At 45.2% G+C, this 24,764-nt stretch overlaps 7 protein-coding genes across 7 annotated transcripts; 5 read left to right on the top strand and 2 right to left on the bottom strand.

The window, feature by feature from the left end:
- Positions 1 to 1,475: 1,475 nt before the first annotated feature.
- POL90 (polyprotein of L1-like non-LTR retrotransposon Zorro 1) lies at positions 1,476 to 4,373 on the top strand (the record flags this gene model as incomplete). Its single annotated transcript, XM_018880965.1, has 1 exon — positions 1,476 to 4,373. The coding sequence occupies one exon, from the start codon at positions 1,476 to 1,478 to the stop codon at positions 4,371 to 4,373; it is 2,898 nt and encodes a 965-aa protein (XP_018733603.1).
- A 9,468-nt stretch (positions 4,374 to 13,841) lies between these two features.
- Positions 13,842 to 15,191, bottom strand: PTC6 (type 2C protein phosphatase PTC6; the record flags this gene model as incomplete). The annotated part of the gene is made up of 1 exon (XM_018880964.1): positions 13,842 to 15,191. One exon carries the CDS (start codon positions 15,189 to 15,191, stop codon positions 13,842 to 13,844), a length of 1,350 nt encoding a protein of 449 aa, XP_018733602.1.
- A 793-nt stretch (positions 15,192 to 15,984) lies between these two features.
- On the bottom strand, positions 15,985 to 16,905 carry ADE1 (phosphoribosylaminoimidazolesuccinocarboxamide synthase; the record flags this gene model as incomplete). Its single annotated transcript, XM_018880963.1, has 1 exon — positions 15,985 to 16,905. One exon carries the CDS (start codon positions 16,903 to 16,905, stop codon positions 15,985 to 15,987), a length of 921 nt encoding a protein of 306 aa, XP_018733601.1.
- An 880-nt stretch (positions 16,906 to 17,785) lies between these two features.
- Positions 17,786 to 18,382, top strand: ARL3 (Arf family GTPase ARL3; the record flags this gene model as incomplete). Its single annotated transcript, XM_018880962.1, has 1 exon — positions 17,786 to 18,382. One exon carries the CDS (start codon positions 17,786 to 17,788, stop codon positions 18,380 to 18,382), a length of 597 nt encoding a protein of 198 aa, XP_018733600.1.
- Positions 18,383 to 19,155: 773 nt separating this feature from the next.
- On the top strand, positions 19,156 to 19,365 carry AWJ20_3920 (uncharacterized protein; the record flags this gene model as incomplete). The annotated part of the gene is made up of 1 exon (XM_018880961.1): positions 19,156 to 19,365. One exon carries the CDS (start codon positions 19,156 to 19,158, stop codon positions 19,363 to 19,365), a length of 210 nt encoding a protein of 69 aa, XP_018733599.1.
- Positions 19,366 to 19,427: 62 nt separating this feature from the next.
- On the top strand, positions 19,428 to 21,089 carry ARO8 (bifunctional 2-aminoadipate transaminase/aromatic-amino-acid:2-oxoglutarate transaminase; the record flags this gene model as incomplete). The annotated part of the gene is made up of 1 exon (XM_018880959.1): positions 19,428 to 21,089. One exon carries the CDS (start codon positions 19,428 to 19,430, stop codon positions 21,087 to 21,089), a length of 1,662 nt encoding a protein of 553 aa, XP_018733598.1.
- A 1,493-nt stretch (positions 21,090 to 22,582) lies between these two features.
- PHO8 (alkaline phosphatase PHO8) lies at positions 22,583 to 24,196 on the top strand (the record flags this gene model as incomplete). The annotated part of the gene is made up of 1 exon (XM_018880958.1): positions 22,583 to 24,196. One exon carries the CDS (start codon positions 22,583 to 22,585, stop codon positions 24,194 to 24,196), a length of 1,614 nt encoding a protein of 537 aa, XP_018733597.1.
- Positions 24,197 to 24,764: the final 568 nt, after the last annotated feature.

Here is a 24,764-nt window from a genome sequence, read left to right as displayed (position 1 = left end):
ACGCGAACAGGAGGCGGTCGAAGCAGCCCAGAAGGTTGCTAGTCTACCAGCCCGGTCTAATTTCAAGGTTGTCAAACTTGGACCCGACGTACCTTCACGCAGTGAACTGGTAAGTAAACTTAATCAGCAAATGGGTGAAGGGAAATCGGTCGTGGCTCTTACGCTCACGCCCAAGAATAATGTCAGAGTCCATTTCAAAGGCGATATCCCTGAGAAGTTTACAGAGACTATTCAACAGTACGGTGAGGTCATGGATAACACCCCTTGGTATAAGTGTGTAGTCCATGGAATCCCGAAGGACACCAACTTAGATGAATATCACGAAGAAATCGAGTTTGCGAACGATGTGAAGTTGGCAAGCCCAATCCGGTGGCTCACGCCCAAAAGAATGTCCGACCCCACGACGAAGGCTATGTCTATAGTTCTCACTCTGGTTTCACTGACTGAGTGCAACAAGCTTCTGCGTTACGGTCTCCTGTGCGCCGATATGAAGCGGAGAGTCTATCCGTGGCAGGCTGCTAGCGACAAACGCGGTCCAATCCGACCGGTAACTCTCATCCGACGTCCAGGACAAAGTAGTGCCGCTTCTTCTGGCACTCCAACTCAGTCTCCACTGACTGCCACTTCCCAACACGCTGAATCTCTCAACGGTGCTTCCTTCAACAAGGTATCAGACCCCACTTCGGATTCTTCCACTTCGCCTGGCGAACCTGATAGTGCTGCTTCTTCCGGCACCAGCCTAGGACAAAGTCGTGTCGCTTCTTCTGACACTCCATCGCAGTCTCCCCTGACTGCCACTTCCCAACATGCTGAATCACTCAACGATGCTTCTTCCAACAAGGTATCAGATCACACCTCGGATTCTTCCACTTCGCCTGGCGAAGTTGACAGTGCTGCTTCTTCCGGCACCTCACTGCAATCCCCACCGAATGTAACATCGCAACAGGCTGAATCCTGCAATGCGGTTTGGTCAGGAGAGGAGTCAACTTCAGATTCCCACCCTCCGCCTCGCGAACCTCAGAGCGCTGTCTCTTCCAGCACCACTACGTCGCTTCCCCCGTTGGTTGCCCCTTCACAACACGTCGAAACCCTCAGTGCCGCTTCTTCAGGCACCACTTCGCCTAATGAATCAGAGAACGAAGTTGAGCGACAATAAGCTGACCGCTCCTTTGCGAGTAGCCCAGCTGAACTGCCAAAAGCAAATATCGGTAACACACCACGTCCAGGACATGTTTGCAGACTTCGACCTACTTCTACTCCAGGAGCCGGGTCTCAACCTGGGACAGCACCCGATCCAACATAGCGCTTGGGTAGCCGTCCACACACAGTCCCAGACAGGGAGAATCAACGCAATAACTTATATCAACAAGAGAATATACGGCCAGTCTCAACTGAAAATGGTGGGGGAACTCACCACCGAGAATGTGGTTACTATCCAACTTGGTCAACTTTATATCACTAACATATACAACCGCATGAGCGAAGATATCCACCCCGTGGAATATTACAAGACTTTACTCCCTCAAATTCCAGAACTCATTATTATCGCAGGAGATTTTAATCTTCATCATCCTATGTGGCAGAGCACTGAGCAAGTCACCAGAGAGGCAAACAGCTGGGCAGATTGGGTTAACGACAATGGACTCCTACTAGCTACGGTGCCGAATGTTCCAACTCATATTTTTGGCAATACGATCGATTTAACATTCGCAACCCCAAACATAACCATCACGCCAGAGAAGAGTGAAGATGTAGGCTCAGACCATTACCTTCAGAAATGGAGGATCGACACCAATCCATTAGACATTGAGTTGCTTCAAACCTATGGTGGAAGGTACAATTATAAGCGGGCTGATTGGGAAAAGTTCGAGAAGGTTTTGGACTCCCGAGCGGCTCTGATAACCATTCCCAAGAAACTCCGGGGCTACAGCAATCGAAAATCCACACACAAAGTCGCAGACAGATACGCCACACAGCTTATTGGATTGCTCTGTGATTGTTTGGATGAGGCGGTGCCAAAATTGAAGATTGTTCCTAGGAGCAAGAGGTGGTGGACACCTGAATTACGACAGGCCAAGCGCGACGCTGTTAGAGCTCGAAGACGAGCACGCAGTCAGCCCACTGAGGAGAATAGAAGGCTGCGGCAGCAAGCTAACGAGGAGTATGCCTCTAAGATTCTAGAGGCCAAGACCAACACCTGGAACTCATACCTCGCCTCATGTCGTGGAACCGACATTTATGACGCACTTAAGATGATCAAACCTCGCGAACCAGTACCGATAATGCCCGCCCTCCGGTTGGAAACCGGCGAATTGGCTCAAACATTTGAAGAGCAGGAAGAGGAACTTTATCGGGGTTTGTTTCCGCAGGTCAAGCCCTCGACGAGAAGATTGCTCAAAGTGGTCAAAACCGGCCAATGGAAGAGCCTACGTATGCAAGAAATCGAAGACGCCATACGCGATCAAGCGCCCAACAAGGCTCCCGGGCCCGATGGAGTCAAAACAGTCGCTATCAAACGAGCGTGGGCAGTGATACGCTTCCGTAAACTGCTGAAGGGCCTTCTACAGTACTGTGTTAGAGTTGGCTATCATCCAAAATGCTTTCGAGAAGGAATCACTGTCGTTATTCCCAAACGAAAGCGAGATCCTGCATTGGCGCGGTCCTACCGGCCGATTACACTACTGAGTACATTAGGCAAAGTTCTGGAGAAGATTATGCAACGTCGACTGACAGCTCTAACCAGTGGAATGCTGCCAGTAGATCAGTATGGTGGTCGTCATGGCTACTCCGCAGTGGAAGCAGCCCACAAGCTTGTGCATCACGCTGAAAAACGAATGAAGCGGGATCAGGTTACTTCAGTCCTTGCCATAGATATCAAAGGAGCTTTTGATCACGTCCACCGGGACACGCTCCTCAACACTATGGGGGGAATGGGGCTACCTACAGCAGTGCAGAACTGGGTTTACCAATTTATGAGAGGAAGACGAACAAGCCTGGTGATTGATGGGAAGCGTACTAAAGAGCGTAGAATAGCAACGGGTATTCCTCAGGGCTCGCCCATATCCCCACTACTATTCTTGATATACACGAGCCCGCTATATCCGTTGATCAAAAGCATGGGCGGCAAAGTCATTGGATTCATCGACGATATCACCATCTATGTATCGAGCACTAGATACGCAGAAAACACGGCCAAGCTGAGCAATATCTTAGCTCGATGCCATGAATGGGCAACTTCAGCACATGCGTTCATTGACTACGGCGAGAAGCTGGGATTCATGCACATTGCAAAACGTGTAACTCCAAAGGGGTGTAGGCGGCTCATACTCCCCACGGGGGAGAGAATTCAAGCAACTAGCTCCCTAAAGTTATTGGGAGTCACTATAGACCGCCAACTTAAGTTCGAAGAGCACGCTAAATCAGTAATCAACAAAGGCCAGTCAGCGTTAAATGTCATTCGTCGCTTGGGAGGAGTTACTCGAGGAGTAACTGGCGCTACCATGAGATGCCTCTACAAAAGCTGTGTTAGGTCTATACTCGAGTATGCCAGTCCAATTTGGTACAATCGAATCAGAAAAGGATTAAAGGATGCTATCCAAAGGATCCAAAATGCAGCTCTCCGAAGTATCTTAGGGGCCTACAAACCAACGGCCATCGTCAGCCTTCACCGAGACGCGGAAATCCCCCCTGTTGAGCATAGAATGCTGGAAACTGAACAATATTATTTAGTACGACTCCATCGTGACCTTCATAGGTATAACCCCCACCGTATTCGAGCTAGAAAGCTATACTTTGGAACCATGTTGGGTGACCGATTGGATGAATTGTATAGGACAGTTGAAGTTACGGACATCAAAAAGGACAGGTACAGACTTTGGAAACCCCCCTGGGCTTCCAGAGACAGTGAAGCCATATCTAAGGCAAGCAGCCAGAAGAAATCTATACGCAAGGAAATTAGATCACAATGCTACCAAAAATGGGAGATAGAGTACACTCAGTCGCCGAAAGGAGCTTTTTACCGGTCCTTCACAGCTCCCCGGCTCTACTCTACAAAGCACGCGAATGCACTGCGACCTTTTCTTTATGAAAGTCCGCGAGGAGAACTAAGCAAGTTGGTTCAGTTAAGAACGGGTATGGGTGCAATGGGCTCGTTCTTTCAGAGATTTCGAATCAGTAATCGTAGATATGATTGCCGATGTGGAGTTGAAGAAACGGTGGAGCATATCCTCCGAGACTGTCCACTTACTGAACAACATCGACCGATCCTCCGCGACGCATCCCGTGAGCTGGATCTACCATCTCTTCTTGATACCCGAAAGGGTCTCAAAGCGGTCGCCTCCTTCCTTAAGGCGAATCCGTCACTTTTAAGCTAAGATAGCACGTTCTCTGAGGAGAATTAGCTAGCAGCGGTTTCCCCTGACCACTGGAGTAAATACTAAGGTTACTCAAAGGTGTTCAGGTTTTCCACTGCTCGGAAAGGGAGGTTCTGGGGAATCCGGCCTATCTAGCGCACATGTTGAAACCAACACGAAGGTATAGCCTGTAGGGGGCCAATAGTAGAATAGTCCTACTATCATTCCGAGAGTATAGTAATATTTTTAATGTTGTTGTATAATTGTGTTAGGACTTTAATATTGATTATTATTATAGTATAGCTTAAAAGAGGTTAGCATTAGAGTAAGTAATTCAGTGTGAGAAGTTTACTCACTATAAAACAAAACTAGAGCTCTCCCAATACCAATTATTGTTATCCCAAATAATTTCACATTAGTGATTACTTCTAAACTTTCTAATACTGGAATCCTATGAGATACACTTCAACAAACAACTGTAACGATCACAGCGAGCACGGCTGAGGAACTACACCCCCTTATTTTTTTTGGCAAGATACCTTGCACTATCTATATTACTTCATCGAGCCATGTACTTATTCTTCTACCCTCGACGTTAAGTCATTCATTGCTTAAAGGAAACTAGAAGATTTTCTCACGATTAAATGCTAAAATTGTATGGCGGCTTCCGTCTAACATTATCGTATAAAGAGACACTATTACATGAGGCTGCTCGCACCACATGCTTTAAGTTGTTAACATCTCGCACAGCATCCTCCCAGAGTGTTTAAATTTAAGGTTGATTAGAATGTGCAGCTATCACGTTTACATTGCATCGGTACTGGCAGATCTTAAGAGATAAGATAGATCGATATTGAATTTAAGTTCAGTATGCACTAATATGCACTAATAGTCGCGCTTGTTAAAAAAAGAAACGAGTTAGCCGCAGCTACCACAACAAAAATAACAACAAAAAGAAACGGGGATTTGTTTATATAAATGGGTGGCGTTGATGCATCCTTCCTTCTCTTCTTCTTTTTTCTTATCCTCCTTAGGAAAAATGTCTTCTACTTCAGCTGCACCATTGATTGTGAATTCTATCAAGATTCTCCCTCGCGTACCTTACCGTAAGAGGCCTACTCGCACCACCCTTAACATCAACCATATACCTTACCAGCACAGCCCACTCCGGGAAGTTACCAATGCCTCCGACCTTGATTCCAATGCCGATTCTGACAGTGCCGAAACTCCTGAAGCCGCCAAATTGGAACACTCTTCTTTCAGTTCTATAAAGAAAGCTACAACTTCGACTTCTAAAAGTTCTTCTTCCTCTAGCTTGGCTCAGTTTTTTCGTCTAAGGGCCAAGATGATCAAAAAGAGTGAGAAGAGAAAAAAGAGAAAGCAAGCCAAGAACAGTGAGAAGAACAAGAAGGGAACGCAAAACAACAACAATGAGAGCAATGAGAGCAATGAGAATAATGAGAACAACGCGAACATTGAGAAGAATGAGAAGAATGAAAAGAATGAGAAAACTATGGCTGACAACCGATCAAAACAATGGCAACCTTACCCCACGGAACCGGATAGATATAAAGCGATGTTCGCCAGTGCTAAGCCGGTGCCTCACTTGAGAGAGTACAAGAAGCGCAAGCCCTTATACCCACCTTCTGGCCGACCCCCTCCTTCATACCCTTACACTTGTTGCTGCCCTACCCCCAGCAGTCCAGTTCCACTTACATTCCAACCCCCTGTCTACCGCTCGATCTTTGCATACCCTCCTGAGTTTTTACGCCGTGTCTGTGCTGCGAATACTCGCACCAATACCCCCGCATCAATCGCTGAATCAGTTTCCAATTCCAACGACAAAGCTACTGAGAAAGAAGTCCCTCTTTCTGATACCAACAACAAGCAGACAGAGATGCCTCAGCCTACTTCTGATACAAATCGAATCGTGGAACCAATACAAATAACTGAAACAGGCTGGTACAACTTTCTCACTAATACTGCTTCTAGACTATCTAACTCTATTTGTACCTGGGCCAAGAAATCGTTCCTTGGAAGTTACCTGTAAGTTCTTTATATAGTCTATTTCTATATGTATATAGCCAATAAACTAGCCTGGCTGTCACAGGCAGCTGGGCTTTTTACCCAAGCTCTCATTCGCCAACATGTAGACTCTAAATTACCTGTGTTAAGGTTTCATATTATTGATTCCTTCAAGCACATATATCTCTACTGAAATGTTCAATAAGTATTTCCTGTCTTTCTGTATATCGGGCCAAATGCCAGTAGTGTCTACTAATCAAACATGGGTTGGCGTCAAATTCTCATCATGGTGTTTTCTATGGGTATATGGTAAAATTATTCTGCTGCTTACAATCCAGACGCATGTTATTCTGCTGGTGGAGAGGGGGGCTTATAGAGTATACAAAGATAGCAATCTGGGGAAAGAGTACTAGTCAGATAGATATAGTATCAGTGTTCCGACGGATAAATGGTGAACGGCTTTGTTAGTAGAGCCATCCTCCATCGGATCTAAAATATAGGTGGGCTTAGAAAAAGTCCAATTCCTGAAAGCGCAAGCCAAGACACCTGAGCACTGTTTCGAATTTGGCGATATCATTGGGCACTCAAAGTAGAGACACATTTTATCTGTGTAGGAAACTGATTGTCATCGATTAAAGGTCACACCAGCTAATATCGGTAAATCATGAAAGTAACGGCTAGAATATTGCGGGGCTACCATCTAGGGTCGCATAGGACATCATTAAGATCAGCCATCAGACCGAAACAACTTTACTGAAAACGTTCAACATATTAATATATTGTGACATATTTAAGTAGAATAGTGAGAGTGCCCGTTGTGCTCATCGAACTGAGTAGGAGGCTGAGTCTAGAACCCTGACTATATCACTAAAAAGAAATAGATTGAACCAAAACTTGCATAACTAGGCATTGAATAATTAAGCAATGCGATGAGAGTAAGACTGACCAATTGTGAAGTGTCATGCTGTAGTGTGAAATAAAAAGATGAAGAGCCATGAAAGAATAATACACCAAATCTGGGTACAACGCAGCGATTTTGTCCAAGTAGTACAAATAGGTAGTTTATCAATGTTTAGTAGCGGTATCCATTCAGAAGAGGTGGCTAGTGTCATATCCGAAGGTAACGACTCAAAGGAGGCCATAACTATATTGCAAAACCCATGCAGCAGCAACGCGCCAGAGCTTAGTAACTCGACTCCAGCGTATGTATAATTCTAATAGAATTAGCGGGTATCGAGTGATATTGCGAAATATAAGTTGATACCACAGACCATTCCATGTAAATAGTTTTTATGGTCATTACTCACCGTGTACCAATCATTTGATGATCCTTTTCGTAAACCGTTTAGCACATTTTTATTTGGACAATGGTCGAATGAGAGAGGGCTGAAATGGCCTCAAATTGGACCTGGTTTTAGAATGATCGTGGTTTCGTTGTTCAGAATTATTATTGACCATTGAGTTGGGGTCGGGATATCCTGGTATTGCATCCCTGTATATAATCGTTTAATAGCCTGTCATTTAAAAAAACCTCAGAGGGTGATGATAATTCTTGTTACCTGGTCAACTCCTCCAGTCAATACATGGATTATTTGACCGAGGTATGTCTCAAATCATAATATGTTAACATGCTTCTACTATGAATCCTGAAAATAGTATAGGCTGGTTAAGATGATATTAAGGACTCTCGGTGGGTCCGACGTTCATGTGCCAGAGACAAGCCTTAGGCATACTGTATGAGCGATGACGTACTATAGCAGTATTTGCTCAGTGGCCAAGCTACATTCTTATCCTGCTCGCCTCCACTAGTGAAGATCTGTAACAGGGATAATTTCGTGACCTGTACTTTTTTTAATGCAGGTCACATTCATTGAAATTTCTTAAGCATATCCTTGACATGTGTACCGCGATCATGAGCGATGAGATTCTGGGCAGATAATTATACTATACTGACAAGACCCTGTTTTGGATCCAGACCTAACTTATGTAAGCACGTTGAGGACAATATCCTTGCCACATTGAGCATTTACATATATTGTGCACTTTTCCTATATCTTTATATTTTGTTACCTCTTCTACTTGTTCATATGGCTTGTTTCTTTAATACAGAAGAGCAGGTGCATATGACATGACAGGTGCTACCACTTGCTTATATATAGTTTATGACACATTCTGACTTTAATTCGTACTCAAGCGAAAATAACTCAACAATTCACTTAGACTACTCGTAACAACAATTGGCAGTTGTTGGTGACGATGATAGATCATTTACAGAAAAATGTTGAGGTTCCTAAAGAATAAACAGGTGGGTGATTGTGGCTAAATATTACAAATGACAGGTCACTTCCTTATGTGATATGCCCCTATATCGAGTTACTTTGCACCCAAGGTGGAAAGCTGAAAAGTTATAATTATTCTTTTAAAAATTAAGTTCTTGCAAACCATGGCGGTTGTACAGGAAATGATTATTAAAGAATCATCTAGGCATACGAGACTGACATTCTTTTCGGGTCTCGCTATAATAGGGTCCCAGTTATATGCATCTTGATAAGATAAGCACGTACTCAGATAACGCAGATAAGACAAGGAATATGCAATCATCCGTAGATCGTGATGGAGCTAAATTACCTGAGGCGATTTATATCATGCGTGGTCTAAGTTACCCATGTCATGAGCTGAGGATTCAAATTGCAGAGGATGTATCTCAGGGATTTATTGAAAAAACAAGGCATTAGGTCCTTGAACCATATAAAGAGCGTGCGGTGTGATTGTGTATCTATTAATGGGTACATTGACGAAATAGGGTCACACACAGCAAGTGTACTGTAAAAAAGAAAATATCGACCCACATGACCAGACACAACAACAAAGTGGAAAAAGAAATTCTTCTGTCTATATAAGCGCGCGTTCGGCCGCTGTTGCTTCTGTTTTCTTCTTTTTCTTTTCTCTCTAGTACTAAGCAAAAATGTATCGTGCTACTGTCAACGCCACTACTTCTGCAACCGCTCTACGAATTATCCCTCGCATACCCTACAAATCCAGACCTCGCCCAACCGTTATCAAACGCACTTTCTCTCCACCCATTCAATCCCCTCTCAGAACTGTTACCAATGTCTCCCGCACCGAATCTACTACGAGTTCCCGCCACAGTTCTCGTTCTTCCTCCACCACAACTTCCGGCAGTGCTTCTACTTCTGGTAGCACAGCCACTCTAGCTCGTCTTTTCCATCATTCTACAGCTTCGTCTTCTTCTGGATCAATTCCCTCCTATTCCAGACACTCAGCCACCCACTCAACCACATCATCCTCCTCACACTCTGCTACTCGCTCCGATTTGTCATCGCATTCCACCACCCGCTCAACATCCACTGCTTCCTCGTCTCGCTCCAGCTCTCATTCCTCTTCTTCTTCCCGCTCACGTTCTCCCACTACCTACCAATTCACCCCACTTGCAACCTCTACCCCATTACCCGCAACTCGTACCCGGTCTGTTTCTTCCTCATCCGTTCCTTCTCAACGCATTCCACTCGCACCTTTCTCGTCTCGATATACCCGCTCTACCTCCTGCCCCTCTATCCCCATGGCAGCTCCTATCTCTTCAACCACCCGTGCTCCTAACTCAATTCGCAGCTTTCAGTCCAGTTCTCACACCAGCGCTCGCTCCAGCTCTCACTCTAGTTCTCACTCCGGCTCTCACTCCAGCTCTAACCCCAGCTCCCGTCACCACTCCAGCCACAACTCGTCTCGCTCCACAACCTCAACCCTCTCTGATACCTACATGAACCCCCGCAAGGCCCCTTCTATTCCCAGGCCATCGAAGCCATCCCCTCGCACCACCGCTTACCCCACCTCGGTCGCCACCACCGCTGTTCCCTCTCAACGTCTGTTGAACAGACTTGCTAACCTGCCTTCCAGACTTACTAACTATTCCTATGGTTCCAAAGAGTACTTGAAGTTCGAAGCTTTTATGGATAGCTTGAACCTTAGCTACGCTTACAGTGGTGCTTGCGATGACAAGCTGACCTTCACTTGTTTAAAGGTTACTGTCGAGCAAGCTAGAATTCACCGACGAGCCCTCTTGAAACACCTACTAGCAGTCAATGAAGCTTACCTGAAGCTCCTTGATATGGGAGTTGATACCTTGGACCTACATCAGACCAAGAAGTCAGAGATTCTCATGAGTTTGGGTAAGTTAGATCGATTCTGCGATATCGCCAAGATCACGCTTGAATCGGAATAAGCTTAGGGTCTCGGGCCACAAGCAACCACCACCATAGCTATAAATACATAAGTATGTAGTCCCCCCAACGAGTGCCTCTGATTGCCTCCGGCAAACGAGCTCGGGCAGAGCCCGATATTCGTTATTCATCAATATAATTCTCATCTAGTATTTGGATATAGTCAACTATAGTATAGATAAAAGAAGCTTAGGTCCAAGACAAAGATTTGTAACTAAGAAAAGAGAAGGCGGGCCAGTGAGTTCCTTCATTGGACTATAAATCAAATTGAGTAATAGCGGCAGAGGTCGGCACGAAATTATCTTACTAGAAATGTTGTCTTAGATCTGTGATACATCATATCAACTCTTTAAAATCATTGAATGGCTACGTTCTCATCATATTCTTCAATCAAAGGATTCCCAAGTACATCGAAGCTGAGAAGTTAGTGCACTACAACTGTGATACTTGATAGGTTTCAAAGAACACTAGTATTTACAACCTCAGTTGGGGTATGCATTTCTCTTAAACCCGTAGAAAAGAATGATTCTATTTGAGGGAGACAGAGGGACTCAGGCATGCAATGGCTGTCTAGTGACGGCCGAGCTTTACTATTCATAACCCTGGTACTAGTTAGTTAGAGGCAAAACAGTCGCATTTGAAACCAGCACCACCTTTTCGATTCCTAACGATACAATAGTTTGTCCTCATTAATACCGGGCCAGGACCACTTCCATTTAATAATACTTATGACCAAAAACAGGCTCTCCTAATGACAGAGGACCCTCTTAATGACGAGAAAACCAATCATAAAGGCCCTGGTCATTGCCTAGCTTCTAGCAGTGACAGTCAATAAGTGCAATTTATGCAGGTAAAAAAACAGATTTTTATGTAAAACTAGGGAAAACCCCAGTGTCTTGTTAATTTCATCAGTCATATCTCATTGTCAAACAGTGGTTACCGCTGATGTCACATAGTTGTTATCTATTTACTGTCTGACAGTTTATGCATAATAAATAACATCCTTGCATGGTACTTTCTTTTTTTCCGTTTATCGAACTTGGCTACTAATGAGATGATCCGCCTGCATAACGGACAAGCGAAGCTTATTCTGGACTAGTAAAGCCAGACTAGCCTAAAAGCTGGGAAAATTGCCTCAAATCACAATTGCAACTCATATTTACGGTCATTTCGTCTCATTACTTGTTCATCTTAATCCGCTGATTTTTCTCTATCGAATGGTGCCCATAAAGCTATATCATGATGACTCTGCAAGCAAGATATCTGCACCTCAGTATGCAGCGGTTTGAATGTTATGGCATTGGTCACCCACCGTGGTGTTCTAGCCGCGTGACCTCTCAAAATATTATAAATAGGGGTCAAATCCCCTGCTTCTATTTCCCTCTTACACACCACTTTTTTTTGACCAAATTCCAATTGACCCTCATAACCCACTATTCCGAAGACCCTAACATTAACAGATATTTTAGTCATGGACTGTCACATACATGGACTCAATCTACGTAAGTACCGGTGACCAGTACTGGTAACAGGACTGGATTCTATTACTAAATTCTTCCTAGATTCTTTCCAATTCTTGTGACACTAGGTGGTATCGAAGGTGGCTCTACAGTATATTACATTGGTAACTCAGACTGTAAATGGTTAATGGCTGCCTATTATGCTAGATTCACCGTTTGGATCAGATCCTGGCGTTGTTGGAACTAGTCTAACTGGCGCCAACCATGGCTCTCTGGCTCCGACTATAGACAGGCGCTGGTAACAGCTGCGGTCTATGACAGGTAATATATGTCAAGCTACCGGAGATAATAGGACATACTTGGCGCCTGTCATGGCGACTTGTCATGTTCTGCCTAGGATGGCTGTGAAAGTACCCGGCGCTGATATCGGCGACTGGTACTGAGCTTGACTGGCGCCGGCCCTGGCTGCCTTCAAGGCACACGCCCAGAATTAATATATACATCTAACATATTTTAATGTTACCATAAATATATCATTATATCTATTATATTATAATCCTGGGACTGGACTACTGGAATTGAGGTGTGCAATCCAGGTAGGTTGAGAGCAATTGACAGTATCTTATTATTGATTGAGTATGGACCGGGGCTTTACTAGTGATACCGTCTATACTGGGCAGTATACCTCAAATATTCCAGTCAAGGCACTCAGTTATTAGGATCACATCTGCATAAAAAGGAAGGCGTGTATTGGTGGCTTTGGGTTGTATAGATCCAGAATCTACTGACTGGAGTAGCCACCGTCCGGCTTCAATTAGATCCTACATTTTTAGTCACCATTTATGCTGGGATGTCAGCAGTCTCTTGGAATCTACTGGGCTGGGTGAAATATATTGCTTAGGAAGGTAAGAGTACACTTGGAAATGATGCCAGCAGAAAGGGGTCCGGCAAGTAGCTACACCGTTGTTTTATTGTCTAGCCACCTTCTTGACTAAGTGGTACATTTTTGAGATGGCATTGATCGATTATAACTACTATGGTGAGGAGCTTCTGCAATATATACTATACCTTGTTGATAGAGTACTAGTGATAGCCAGTCTTTGGAGTTCATCCGGACCAACTGTTGAGGGAACTGATGGAGACGTGTGAAGCGTCGATATTAACGTAGTAGTATATCGCACAATGCCAACGTAACCGCCATGAAGTCACGCGATCGGTATGACACAGATTACATGAAGGAGCTTCTTTGAGCCTGGAGACAAGTATGGGTAGTGGTTTGTATCCGCACTGCTGGCTGTCCTGTGGGCTGGAACACACATGGATATTGCTAATATTAATCAATATTAGCTTTCCAAGATCAAGAGGGATGATTCCAAGACTTATAGGTGCAAGTGCCGATTACTCCGGTCATGTGGGCTCTACCGATGGGGGGCGGAGCCTTGGCCACTGGAAGAGGTTGCCCCATATTTTCGTGAACCTACACCTGGCATGGTTTATTTAGTGGAGTCTAGTTGCTGTTTGGAGAATAGAAATTATAATGAGTTCTTACGTGAAAAGACTGCTGAACCGACCAGGAGTGTCCTATTAAGGTTGTCGCTACGCTCTGAGAACAGTCATCCACAATAAGTTTTATAAGATTGGGTCAGCATAATACCTGACCAATGCTGATCAGCCCGAGGCAAAGACATAGTGCGATAGTATAGTATGCAAGACAAGATGCTATTAAATTAAATATTTTGCAGCCTCCATGGAAGCAAGGTATTACATTAAGTTCTTCGTGGGGCTCGTACTGAATAGCTCGAGAGCTTTTCTTCACGACGAGGGGCGGTGCGGTCGTACCAAGTATCCCACTTTCCCCAGCCACTTAGACGAATAACCATGCAGGTAGCATTGTCATCTCCACCAACAGCAGCTGCGTAATGTACAATCTCCTTGGCAGCATCCTGAGGCGTACCCCTGCCAGATCCAGCTTTATTGGCTGTGTTGATAACCAGGTCAACAACTTCTTGGTCAGATATCATTTCAGTTACACCGTCCGACATTAGCACCAAAAATGCTTCGTCTCCAGTGAAAGTCTTAATATGTCTCGGATAAGTTGACGACAGGGACTTTATTTTCCTTTTGTCACCTATTCGGCACTCGACAATCTCAGGTTCTGCAGTAATTCCCTTTGCTTTCGCTGCAAAGTCTCCAAATGCTCTAGTATTTGCAAAGCTACCGAAACGCTCCTCACCAAACGAGTCAGTGAAGAAGGAGGTTGCATAACGTTTTAGACGTGTGTTTTCCACAGATGTTGATGGGTGGTGGTTGGTAGTAAGTTGATGTACATTGCCATGGTGGTCGCACAATATACATCTCGTATCACCCACATGAGCAACAACAAGAGTTGTTACTTGATCCTGGTCCCAGAACGCTTTTGGAGTCCTCGAATAGTCGACCGCATCTTCGCTATCATTGGCCGCTGCAGTCTTACCTATCAGGTTGGTGCCGTCTCCATTGGCACTAATGGACTCCTCATCTGAATATAAATATACACTGGTGGCGGTGGACCCGGCGCGCTCGAATTTCTCACTGAACTCGTAATCAGCCTTCAAGAACGATAATGGAAGCCGGAGTTGGAAATCATCCACTGCTGTCAACCTACTGACATAACGATCTAGTTCTGGACCCCATGCTCGCCAATACCCGCCAACGTTTTTTCTATATAAATCGCGAAGAGCAGTTCCTGATGATAAGTCGCAATTTTCCACGTATTCTGCAAGATGATCCTGCAGAAATTGACTACACTCGGATCCACCATGCCCGTCAAATACAGCGAAATTAAACACCTGCCGGTCATGATGGGTAAATTTCTGGCGAACATATTTGGATGTCAAACTGGATCCCACTGGTAGTTTCAAGACTCCAGCATAGTATCTATCCTCATTGTAAGTTCTATTCACACGAGACGTATAGTGACCCAAATACGATGGATTTTTTAATAAATTGATTCGCGCTTTGGAGTGATTATCCGATTCCACTGTATAATAAGCCGAGACAGATCTTGCCAACTTTGGCACATTCGTGGGCACTGGGTGTATGCTCGCAGGATCGTACGATCTTGGTCGTCTTAGCATTATTGTACGCCGTGACCCAGTATCAAAAATGCTAGAAACTATCCTATCAGATTGAAACAAGGACTTATATAACAGCCTAGTGCCATTGGCATGATTGGGATTACCACCGAGGACTGAATGGCCAAACAATCTCGCCGGCATGCCCACAAATGGGTGTAATTCATGGCAGCACTGCCCTACTTTTTTGTTCTGTACAGTTCTGGGCACATTCCCCAGTTTTCTCAGCATGGCTCATCCAAAGTGAGTAAACCAACAAAATAGCCAGTCTCCAAAGCAAGATTCATAAGAAAACGAAACTGGAACTGTGCGAACTTCTGATAACAAAAAGCCGCCGATACCGTGTCTTGGACACAGCAATCAGATGAAGTAGGAATTTCAGTCTTCAGCTGTAGAATGGTTCTCTGTCGCTATTTCCACAGTCGGTACAAATAAATATACAACAATTACTTGCGTCAGATTCGTTACCACTCAAACACAGCCAGGCGTCATTTACTCAATCCTCCTACCTATCCTGCCCTCATCGCCTTATCCCGGTTCCCCACAAACATGCGGCTGTGCCGATATCGACACCGGGGTGCTGCTCCGAGGCAACTGAATAGTAGTCGGTCGCCAGACGGTGCTTCGGGCCCAACACTTTAAGTTGCTATAGAGAAAGCATCGCTCTCCAGGGAATTATTTGAATAAATCATTTGGGTTTCGGGGAGCTTGCGTTACCACCCAACCTCAGGTGCCTGAGGGCAGTGAACCAGCCCAAGTAGTATACATTTAATTGTCCTCTTTAGATATTACACACCTACTCGACCCATTTATTACCGGTCAAGGTTTCGTAAGCCTCGACATACTTGGCCTTGGTTTTTTCGACGATTTCGTCGGGAATAGTTACGTTATCAACGGCCTTGAGATTGTTGGAAATCAGCCAATCACGCACAAACTGTTTGTCGTAGCTATCTTGACTCTTGCCAAGAGCGTATGTATCTTTACGCCAGAATCGTGAGGAATCTGGAGTTAGGACTTCGTCAAGAAGAACAATGTCTCCATTCTCGTCAGTACCAAATTCGAACTTGGTATCAGCGATAATGATTCCCTTACTGAGAGCATAGTCACGTGCCGTAGTGTAGAGTTTGAGTGCGAGCTTCTCAAGCTTAGCAGCCAGTTCAGGGCCCACAATCTTGGCAGCCTCATCTGGATGGATGTTCTCATCGTGTTCGCCTTGCTCAGCTTTAGTACTAGGCGTGTAGATAGGGGTCTCGAAAGCCTCACTTTCCTGAAGGCCAGCCTTTTGTGGGATACCATGAACGGTGCCCGATTTCTTGTACTCAGCCCAAGCAGAGCCAGTGATATATCCTCGGACAATGACCTCAAGTGGAAGTACTTTATACTTGTTGACGACCATGCTTCTGCCAATTAATTGACTAATAAGCTCATCGTTTGAGCTCACAGATTGGGGAAGAGCCTTGGCCAAGTTGTGAGAATTGACACCTGGAACAAGATGGTTCTTGGTGACATCGGCAAGAAGTTCAAACCAGAACTCTGACAATCCAGTCAGAAGCTTGCCCTTAGATGGGATACCATTGTTGAGGATTACATCGAAAGCTGAGATACGATCAGTCGCTACAAAGAGCAGCTTGTCGTCAGACAACTGGTAAAGGTCTCTAACCTTTCCTCTGGCAATCAATGGCAATGTACCCTGGAGATCAGTAGTTACCACAGACATCCTATCAAAGCAACAAAAAAGATCACAATCTCGTCTTCAAACTTATTTGCGCTATCCAAGACAATAAAAGATGTCTGACTCTACTGCTGCTTTGGATCGGCTCTCAATCACATGTGCGGCTGAGAAAATTTCGAGGGCCGGGGCTAGGTCGGCTGGGGTTCAGCCTCGATGACTTCTCCTGCTACGTTCAATCATTTGTCTTTACCTTCTCAGAATTGATGGAGATGCCACTATAAGCAATATACGCCGTCGAAGAGATAGGATTGTGTCAAAGTGGTTCAAGATTGGATACTGGAGAGTTAGGCTGTCACGTGCATTGATAATGATGAAGCGCGTCAGCGGCAGTCATAGATGAGCCATATGCAGACGTGCGACTTGACCCTAAAGGGCGACAGACATACATACTGCTGATATCTGATCTGATAGCTGGCAGATCTGGTGGATTGTTTTCGACATTTTTGACACCGTGCGCTTACATTGAGCCTATTCCAGTTCCGCCTCTTTACACTATATGGCTGTGTTATCAGCTTGGAAATCGCGTTAAGGGTCTATAATATTCTCGGTCTAATCATTGTTCACTACACTTTCCTCTGTCTTTTTTTGGGGTCATCATAGAACATAGACCGTACCTCAAATTCGACGAAAGAAAAAAAGAGCCTTAATTTATTATCATAATTTTTTTTTTTTTTTACTTGATTTTTCTTGGCTTGAAATAAACTTCTTACGACTTCCGTCTGTACTTTAATATTTTCCAGTTGTGCCGTAGTCTCGTCGTTGATTACCAAGTCAACTGTGTGAGTTCTATCAGGATCCTGGTTTCCAATATATCTGGAATTACAAAAGGCTGGTCCACTAGTGTGGTGATATTAACAGAGATATAATGTACCATCTGGCGAGGTCATTGTATGCCAATTTCACGAGAAAGGAAGAGTATGCCGTTCTGATTCTAGGTCTGGATAATGCCGGAAAAACGACCCTTTTGGAGCGGTTAAAAACTGAATACTCGAACACAAAGGGTTTAGCTCCTGACAAAATTGCCCCTACTGTGGGTCAGAACGTGGCCCATATTACGAAGAACGGAGTTATGTTAAAGATATGGGACTTGGGCGGTCAGGAGGCCCTGCGTACACTATGGGAGAGCTACTATACTGAAGCGCATGCAGTGGTATTTGTCGTCGACTCTACAGACAGGACACGAATTGAGCAGTGTCGGGACGCTCTTGATAAGATAGTGTCATCAGAGTCAATAGAAGGCACGCCCATTCTCATGCTTGCGAACAAACAGGACCAAGAAGATAGGCTCGAAGTTGAGGACATTAAAGAGATCTTCAACAAAATAGCAGAGAAAATGAGCGCCAGAGACAGTCGTGTGCTTCCCATCAGTGCCCTTGATGGAACTGGTGTCGAAGACGCTACCGAATGGCTTGTATCGCGGCTCGTTCGTAACAAACAGCAGCGTCCCCCTAAGCTCAGGTAATTGTATTTATTTATTTCAACTTATACTTGACAGGTGGTGGGTAATTGCCAGCGGCTGGGGCTCCGTCCCAGACTCCAGTGCTCTTCTCATCTCGCTTGAGTTGGGTATGGGGGTCATACTCTTGCGAATTTCGACGAAAGGGGAGCACTGGCCAAGCCGAGACCCCACTTGAGTAAAAAGCGAGAGGAACGGCGGGGTCCGGGACGGAGCTCCAGTCGTCGCAGGAAATAACTAGTTCATTTCGAGCCCGTCAGACGCTTACCAATTTAACCGCACTACTGATAAGCTCCCATGCAAGGGGCTATTTTAGCGGCTGGCAGTAGATTATAGGCCGATATGGGTCTATGGTGGAAAATGACAAGATCTGGGTGCTAGAGCAGAGAAGTTAAATAGGTAAATGAAAGAATAGACATGAGTGAATTCGTTTGGCCAGATAGAAAGAGACCTGGCGGAGGTGGAGCTAGGAGTTGGCAGCTGCAGCCGTTACGCTCGGATTCCGCTCGATATCATGCATCAGATAGAGATAAGGCAGATAAGCAGGTCGCTGCGTCACTCGATCTCGTTTAGTGCCGTGTACCAGCTCTTATCTAACGTCAGCGCACCAGACCGAAAGTTTATAAACCTACATCAGGAATTGCGTAATAGCATCCTCTCCATTCATATTGCTCGCACCACAGAACTACCTGCCAGACATCTCTTTACCATTTGGGAACATATTTTTAGACGACAGTAATAGCATAGTTTGTCAGGCCAAGGGAGAAACTCATCTGACTATGGCACCTCCAAGAGACTTATCGCACTACTATAGCGAAAATGCCAAAAACAGGCAGGGCAGCGAGTTCAAGAAGTTTTACAAATACTTTGCCATCAAGGGCATTGGCAATCTTGCCGGCGGTAAGTTATGTGAAAGCCCCGTCTCAACCCCCAAAGCTCGTGCTTTGCAGGAGATTGCTTGGACCCCAGACAGAACTGCTGGAGCCTAGCGAGAGGAACATTGGAGTTAGGGGCAGCACCTCAAACTGCCGGAGGCAGAGACCTATTGTGAATGGTTACTAACAATGAAATAGGACTCCCGCATTACTCTTACTTTCCGTATGACACTTTGGAGGCGGCGGTAGCCCAACCACATCGGTTTTCGGGCAGTGATAAGGGACGGGCCCAGAGCAGTCATATCGTAGTGCCAAAGGTGGACAGCAGCGGTGTCAATGCTTCTCCGTTAGATATTGCCACCGTTTTGCAATATGGAACTGCTCAGGGAATCCCTGTGCTTTACGAGTGGCTCAAGGAGTTTACTACTAAGAATCTGCATCCCAATATCCCATATGATGGAGGGGCCGATATTATTCTGTCATGTGGAAACACTGATGGTATGCACAAGACTCTGGCTACACTGGCAAATGATTGGTCTCCTGCTAGAAACGATGTCAGTGAGAGAGAAGGTTTGCTGGTTGAGAAGTTTTGTTACATGAGTGCAGTTGATTCTGCCAAGTTTAAAGGACTGAATATCGTTCCTGTAGACATTGATTACCAGGGCTTACTAGCCGACAGTTTGGAGTTTGTATTGGCCAACTGGGATTATAGTATTGGCAAGCGCCCTCATTTACTGTATACAGTTTCTACGGGACAGAATCCAACTGGTGGCGTTGTTTCTGTTGAAAGAAGAAAGGAAATCTACAAAGTGTGTAGCAAGTATGATGTGGTCATTATTGAAGACGAACCTTACTGGTTCTTACAATATCCTGCTGCAGACGAGGAGGATCCCAACCCACCAAGCACTGATCCAGGTTCTACAGATGGTCATGCTGGTACGAAGAAGTCTTCTGGTTATGAGTTCCTTGATTCACTTGTTCAGAGCTATTTGGAAATTGATACTGATGGACGGGTGGTAAGACTTGACACGTTCTCAAAGAATGTGGCTCCTGGATGCCGTTTAGGTTGGATTACTGCCCAGCCTGCTGTCATTGAGAGAATCACAAGAATGACTGAGGGGTCTACACAACAGCCATCGGGTTTTGTGCAGTCGATGATTGCCAAGCTTGTTGGGGCTGGGGCACCCAACTCTTCTGCTGTATCTGAAACTGGTCCCGGAAGCTTTGTGAGCACATTGGCTCGGTCCAAACGAGAACCTGTGCCAGAAGCAGCCAGCTGGTCTTTTGACGGCTGGGTGCAATGGCTCAGCGGTCTCCGTGACCAGTACCAGCGTAGAATGGTAGTGATGTGCCAAGCTCTGGATGACGCCAAGATCTCAGTTGACGAGATGTCTGACGAACAAGGCTGGACTTCGGTGTCTAATTTGGAAAATGTCTACTACGACTTCGACTGGCCCCGTGCCGGCATGTTTGTCTGGCTCAAGGTGCATTTAGACAAGCATCCTCTGGCCTCCAACTCATATTCTAATGAAGAACTATCCACTGCATTGTGGGTCTGGATGACACGAGCTCCTAATCTGGTTCTCGTTTCTCCTGGCCGTATGTTCAGCCCCGCTGAGAGTCTCATTGAGGATGCCAGTTTATACTTCCGTTTATGTTTTGCTGCTATTGCCGAGGACGAACTCAAGGCATCATCTCAGCGTATCGCATCGGCCATCCACAGCTTCTGGTCCGTAGATGAAGACACTGTTGAAGAGCTGATTGATTCGACTCGCGACATCGAATCCAACGACCTCAACTTCGACCCTACTTCTTTCAAATCCGTTTTTGGCTGCTAACTTTATAATATAAAGAGACATTTAGAATATTCTACAGTCGGTCTTTTGCCTCCGGCAGCTGGGGCTCCGCCCCAGACCCCGTTGCTCCTGCTTCGCAGGAGAATACCCACGCGGTGTGAGTGATGCTTATCGCTGCTGATAGGCTTATCTATGCAGGTTTCTGCCATGATCGACTCAATGATAACAATGGGCCCAGCACCATACCGTCTTAAGTTTTGGCTACCAATATACTCCTAACGTTGATTATTCTATTTTCTTTTTTTTTTTTTTTAATTCCATCCTATCTAATTATAGAGCTCACAAATTTCAACAGTCTTTTGCATTGGCATATATTATATATATACTATTTAGCTATCGGTTTATATACAACGAAATTAACCGGAAACAGGAACAAAAACAAGAAGTCTTTTGAAATATAGGTTAAAAGCTTTTTGAATCCCATCCCACAGTCATATTCAAGAACAGCCTCCCTTCACTCATAAATGGAGTCATCCGTCATCCGTCAGCTTAATTACCGCCTTCGCGAGACGAAAAATGCTCTCTATTGTTAACACGTGATGTGAGGCTAATATAATATCGTTGAACAGACACTAATCTTAGAAAGTTAAATTGCAGGTATTTAGCACTAGTACCCATTTGCATTCCTGCGATGTAAACAAACCTGGGCGAGTGATTACTCCCGTATTTTGAGACTTTTCCTGGACCCTCTTGCTTCCACCACTTCAATAAATCGACAAAGTCGACTGTCGATAGCTGGCAGCCCAGAATACTCAGCTTCGGGGAGCACAACGGGGTCTGGGGCAGCGCCCCAGCCGCCAGAGGCTGTCTGATACAGCCCCACGTCAACAGTGGTTAGGTCGAGCACGCTGATCTTGCGATGTATCTCAGTGCACCTGATGAGCGAACGGCTGCCTCGATCTGTTTATATATAGGGCTGTAGTAGATACAGTCATAATATTGGTTCACTGATCTGGCATTGTTGATATATATATCTTCGACAAGCATCGTTGGAAACTTTTGTGATACTTGTTCGATTTGTTGCTCGGTTAGTTGTCTTTTTAATTTGCCATTCCGAATTGGTATTAGTATTAGTTAGGCATTTCGATTGCGGTTCGTCGTTCATCATCTCGTCTCAAATCACTGAGATCAAAGCACTAGGTCGCTGATTATTGTATTCACCGGTGGCAAGTCTGAGTACAGCAGGCACATTACCCTTTTATTTGTGGCTGTTGTTTTAAGTTTGTAATCCGGGATCTAATCTTTGATAAGGTTTCAACCAGTACACTGTAATTGGTAATTTAGTAGATCAGACAGAGCAAACGGCATTTTATATTTAGGACTTGGTCTATCTGGTTTGAACTGATTTTGGATTTTGGATTTAAGTTTCAATTTGGTCTTGTGTTTCCTACTCTAGTGTCATTTGATTGATCGTTTTACGTATTCTCACTTTAGATCACGAATTTCTTATCCGCTATATCTGTTGTGTTATCATTATGGCCGACGAAACACTACTGCCCGCCTGGAGAAGGGGCGGTCGCAGCCAGGAGCACAATAAGACCATGGTATTTTTAGGCATATGGGCTACCCTGGCAACCTTTTTAGCATTGTATTACAGTCCAGGCCACTTTTCAGATCTTTTCAAGTCCCACCAGAGCCCTAAACGAAATGTTATCTTCTTTGTGTCAGATGGTATGGGACCTGCTTCGTTGTCTTTGACTAGAAGTTTCCGTCAATATCGAGACAATTTGCCAATTGATGACATTTTGCACTTGGACGACCATTTTATCGGTCATTCTAGAACGAGAAGCAGTGATAGCTTGGTAACTGATAGTGCCGCTGGAGCCACTGCCTTTGCCTGTGGATTCAAGACATATAATGGAGCTATTGGTGTTTTCCCAGATACTGATCCTTGTGGTACCGTGTTAGAAGGAGCTAAGTTACGTGGTTATCATACTGGTATGGTTGTCACAACCCGTATCACTGATGCCACACCTGCTTCTTTCTCAGCCCATGTGTTGCACAGAGAAGAGGAGGATCTCATTGCCGAGCACCAACTGGGTATGTATCCTTTAGGCAGAATGGTCGACTTGATGATTGGTGGTGGCAGATGCCACTTTTTGCCTGGGTCAGTTGATGGTGGCTGTCGTCATGATAGTAGAAATCTTGTTGAAGAAGCTGTGGAGGACGGCTGGCAATATGTTGAGAATCGTGAGCAATACGATTTATTGAAGGGCGGTAACAACATTTCGCTGCCATTATTGGCGTTACTGGCCCCTGGCGATATTCCATATGATCTTGATAGAGACGACTCTGTATACCCAAGTTTGGAGGACACCACTAGAACTGCTATCCGTGCATTAGAGTTGGCTACTAAGCACTCTGATAAGGGATTCTTCCTTTTGGTTGAGGGATCGAGAATCGACCATGCCGGTCATCAGAATGATCCTGCTGCTCAAGTACGCGAGGTGCTGGCTTTTGACAGGGCTTTCCAGGCTGCTATTGAGTTCTCCAAGAAGTCTAATGTCGAGACCATTGTCGTCAGTACCTCTGACCACGAAACTGGTGGGTTAGCTACTGCTCGCCAATTGACTCCTTCCTACCCCGATTATCTGTGGTATCCTGAAGCTCTGGACAATGCCACCCATTCTGCGGAATACTTGGGTCATGCTCTAAGACATTACAATGGGAAGGATGTATATGATTTTATCAAGACTGACATTCTGAAAGAGGGTCTGGGTATTCCAGAACCAACAGAAGAACAAATTAAGCTTCTGGCTGATAACAAAAAACGGTCTGAAGACCACATTGCCAATATTATCTCTCTGAGATCTCAGACCGGCTGGAGTACCCACGGCCACTCGGCAGTCGACGTCAATGTGTACGGATTCTCGGGACACAAACGGGCCAACCGTCGTATCCTCAAGACCCTAGGAGGTAGCAACGAGAACACCGACATTGGCAAGTTCCTTGCCGACTACCTCGACGTCGATGTGTCCAAAGTGACAGACCTTCTCCAACAAGATGATATCACCACTGACGACCTCGACGACCCACATGGGCTCGACTCTTATCATGCCCACATCATGGCTGTCACCAACGGGCTCTAGATCCCCTCTTTTTTCAACTGTAAATTATTAAACATAGCTGCTAAACACCGAGCACACTTGCCAGCCTCCGGCGAGTAGGGCATTGGTCCAGACCTCGTTGCTCCGCATGAGATCATGGCGAACGTTGACGACTCGAGCCAAACGAAGAGGAGCTGGAGAGTAACTAGGACTGCTGGACACATCAGGAGGCACGAAGACACAAAAGAAGTGAGTAAATTAAATTATTAAATTATTAAATTTTATTAAATAGCAAACAGAGAAAACAAAAAAACCAAACTCGTGTAAATCATAAATCATATATCATCAATGCAGGTTGCAGGTCGCTTAGAGAACGCCCTTGCCGTGTTGCTCGATGCGGGTAGAGACTTCGCTGTGGCGTCTGAGGGTGCCGCGAAGTTCAGTGAGAACAGCCTTGTGGTCCTTTGAGTCGGTAAGGAAGTATTTGGAGTAGGGGTTGACGGGCTCTTGGCCAGAGGGGAGACGGTCATGGAGATCTTCAGTGATAGATTGAATGGATCTCAATGACCAGTCGTGCGACGCACAAGCAAGTTTGCCGTCAGGAGCGCCT

This window comes from Sugiyamaella lignohabitans, chromosome C (assembly GCF_001640025.1).
Source record: "Sugiyamaella lignohabitans strain CBS 10342 chromosome C, complete sequence".
Lineage (NCBI taxonomy): Eukaryota > Fungi > Ascomycota > Dipodascomycetes > Dipodascales > Trichomonascaceae > Sugiyamaella > Sugiyamaella lignohabitans.
Note: the sequence above shows the minus strand (reverse complement) of the source record. Positions and strands in the feature narration are given on the sequence as shown.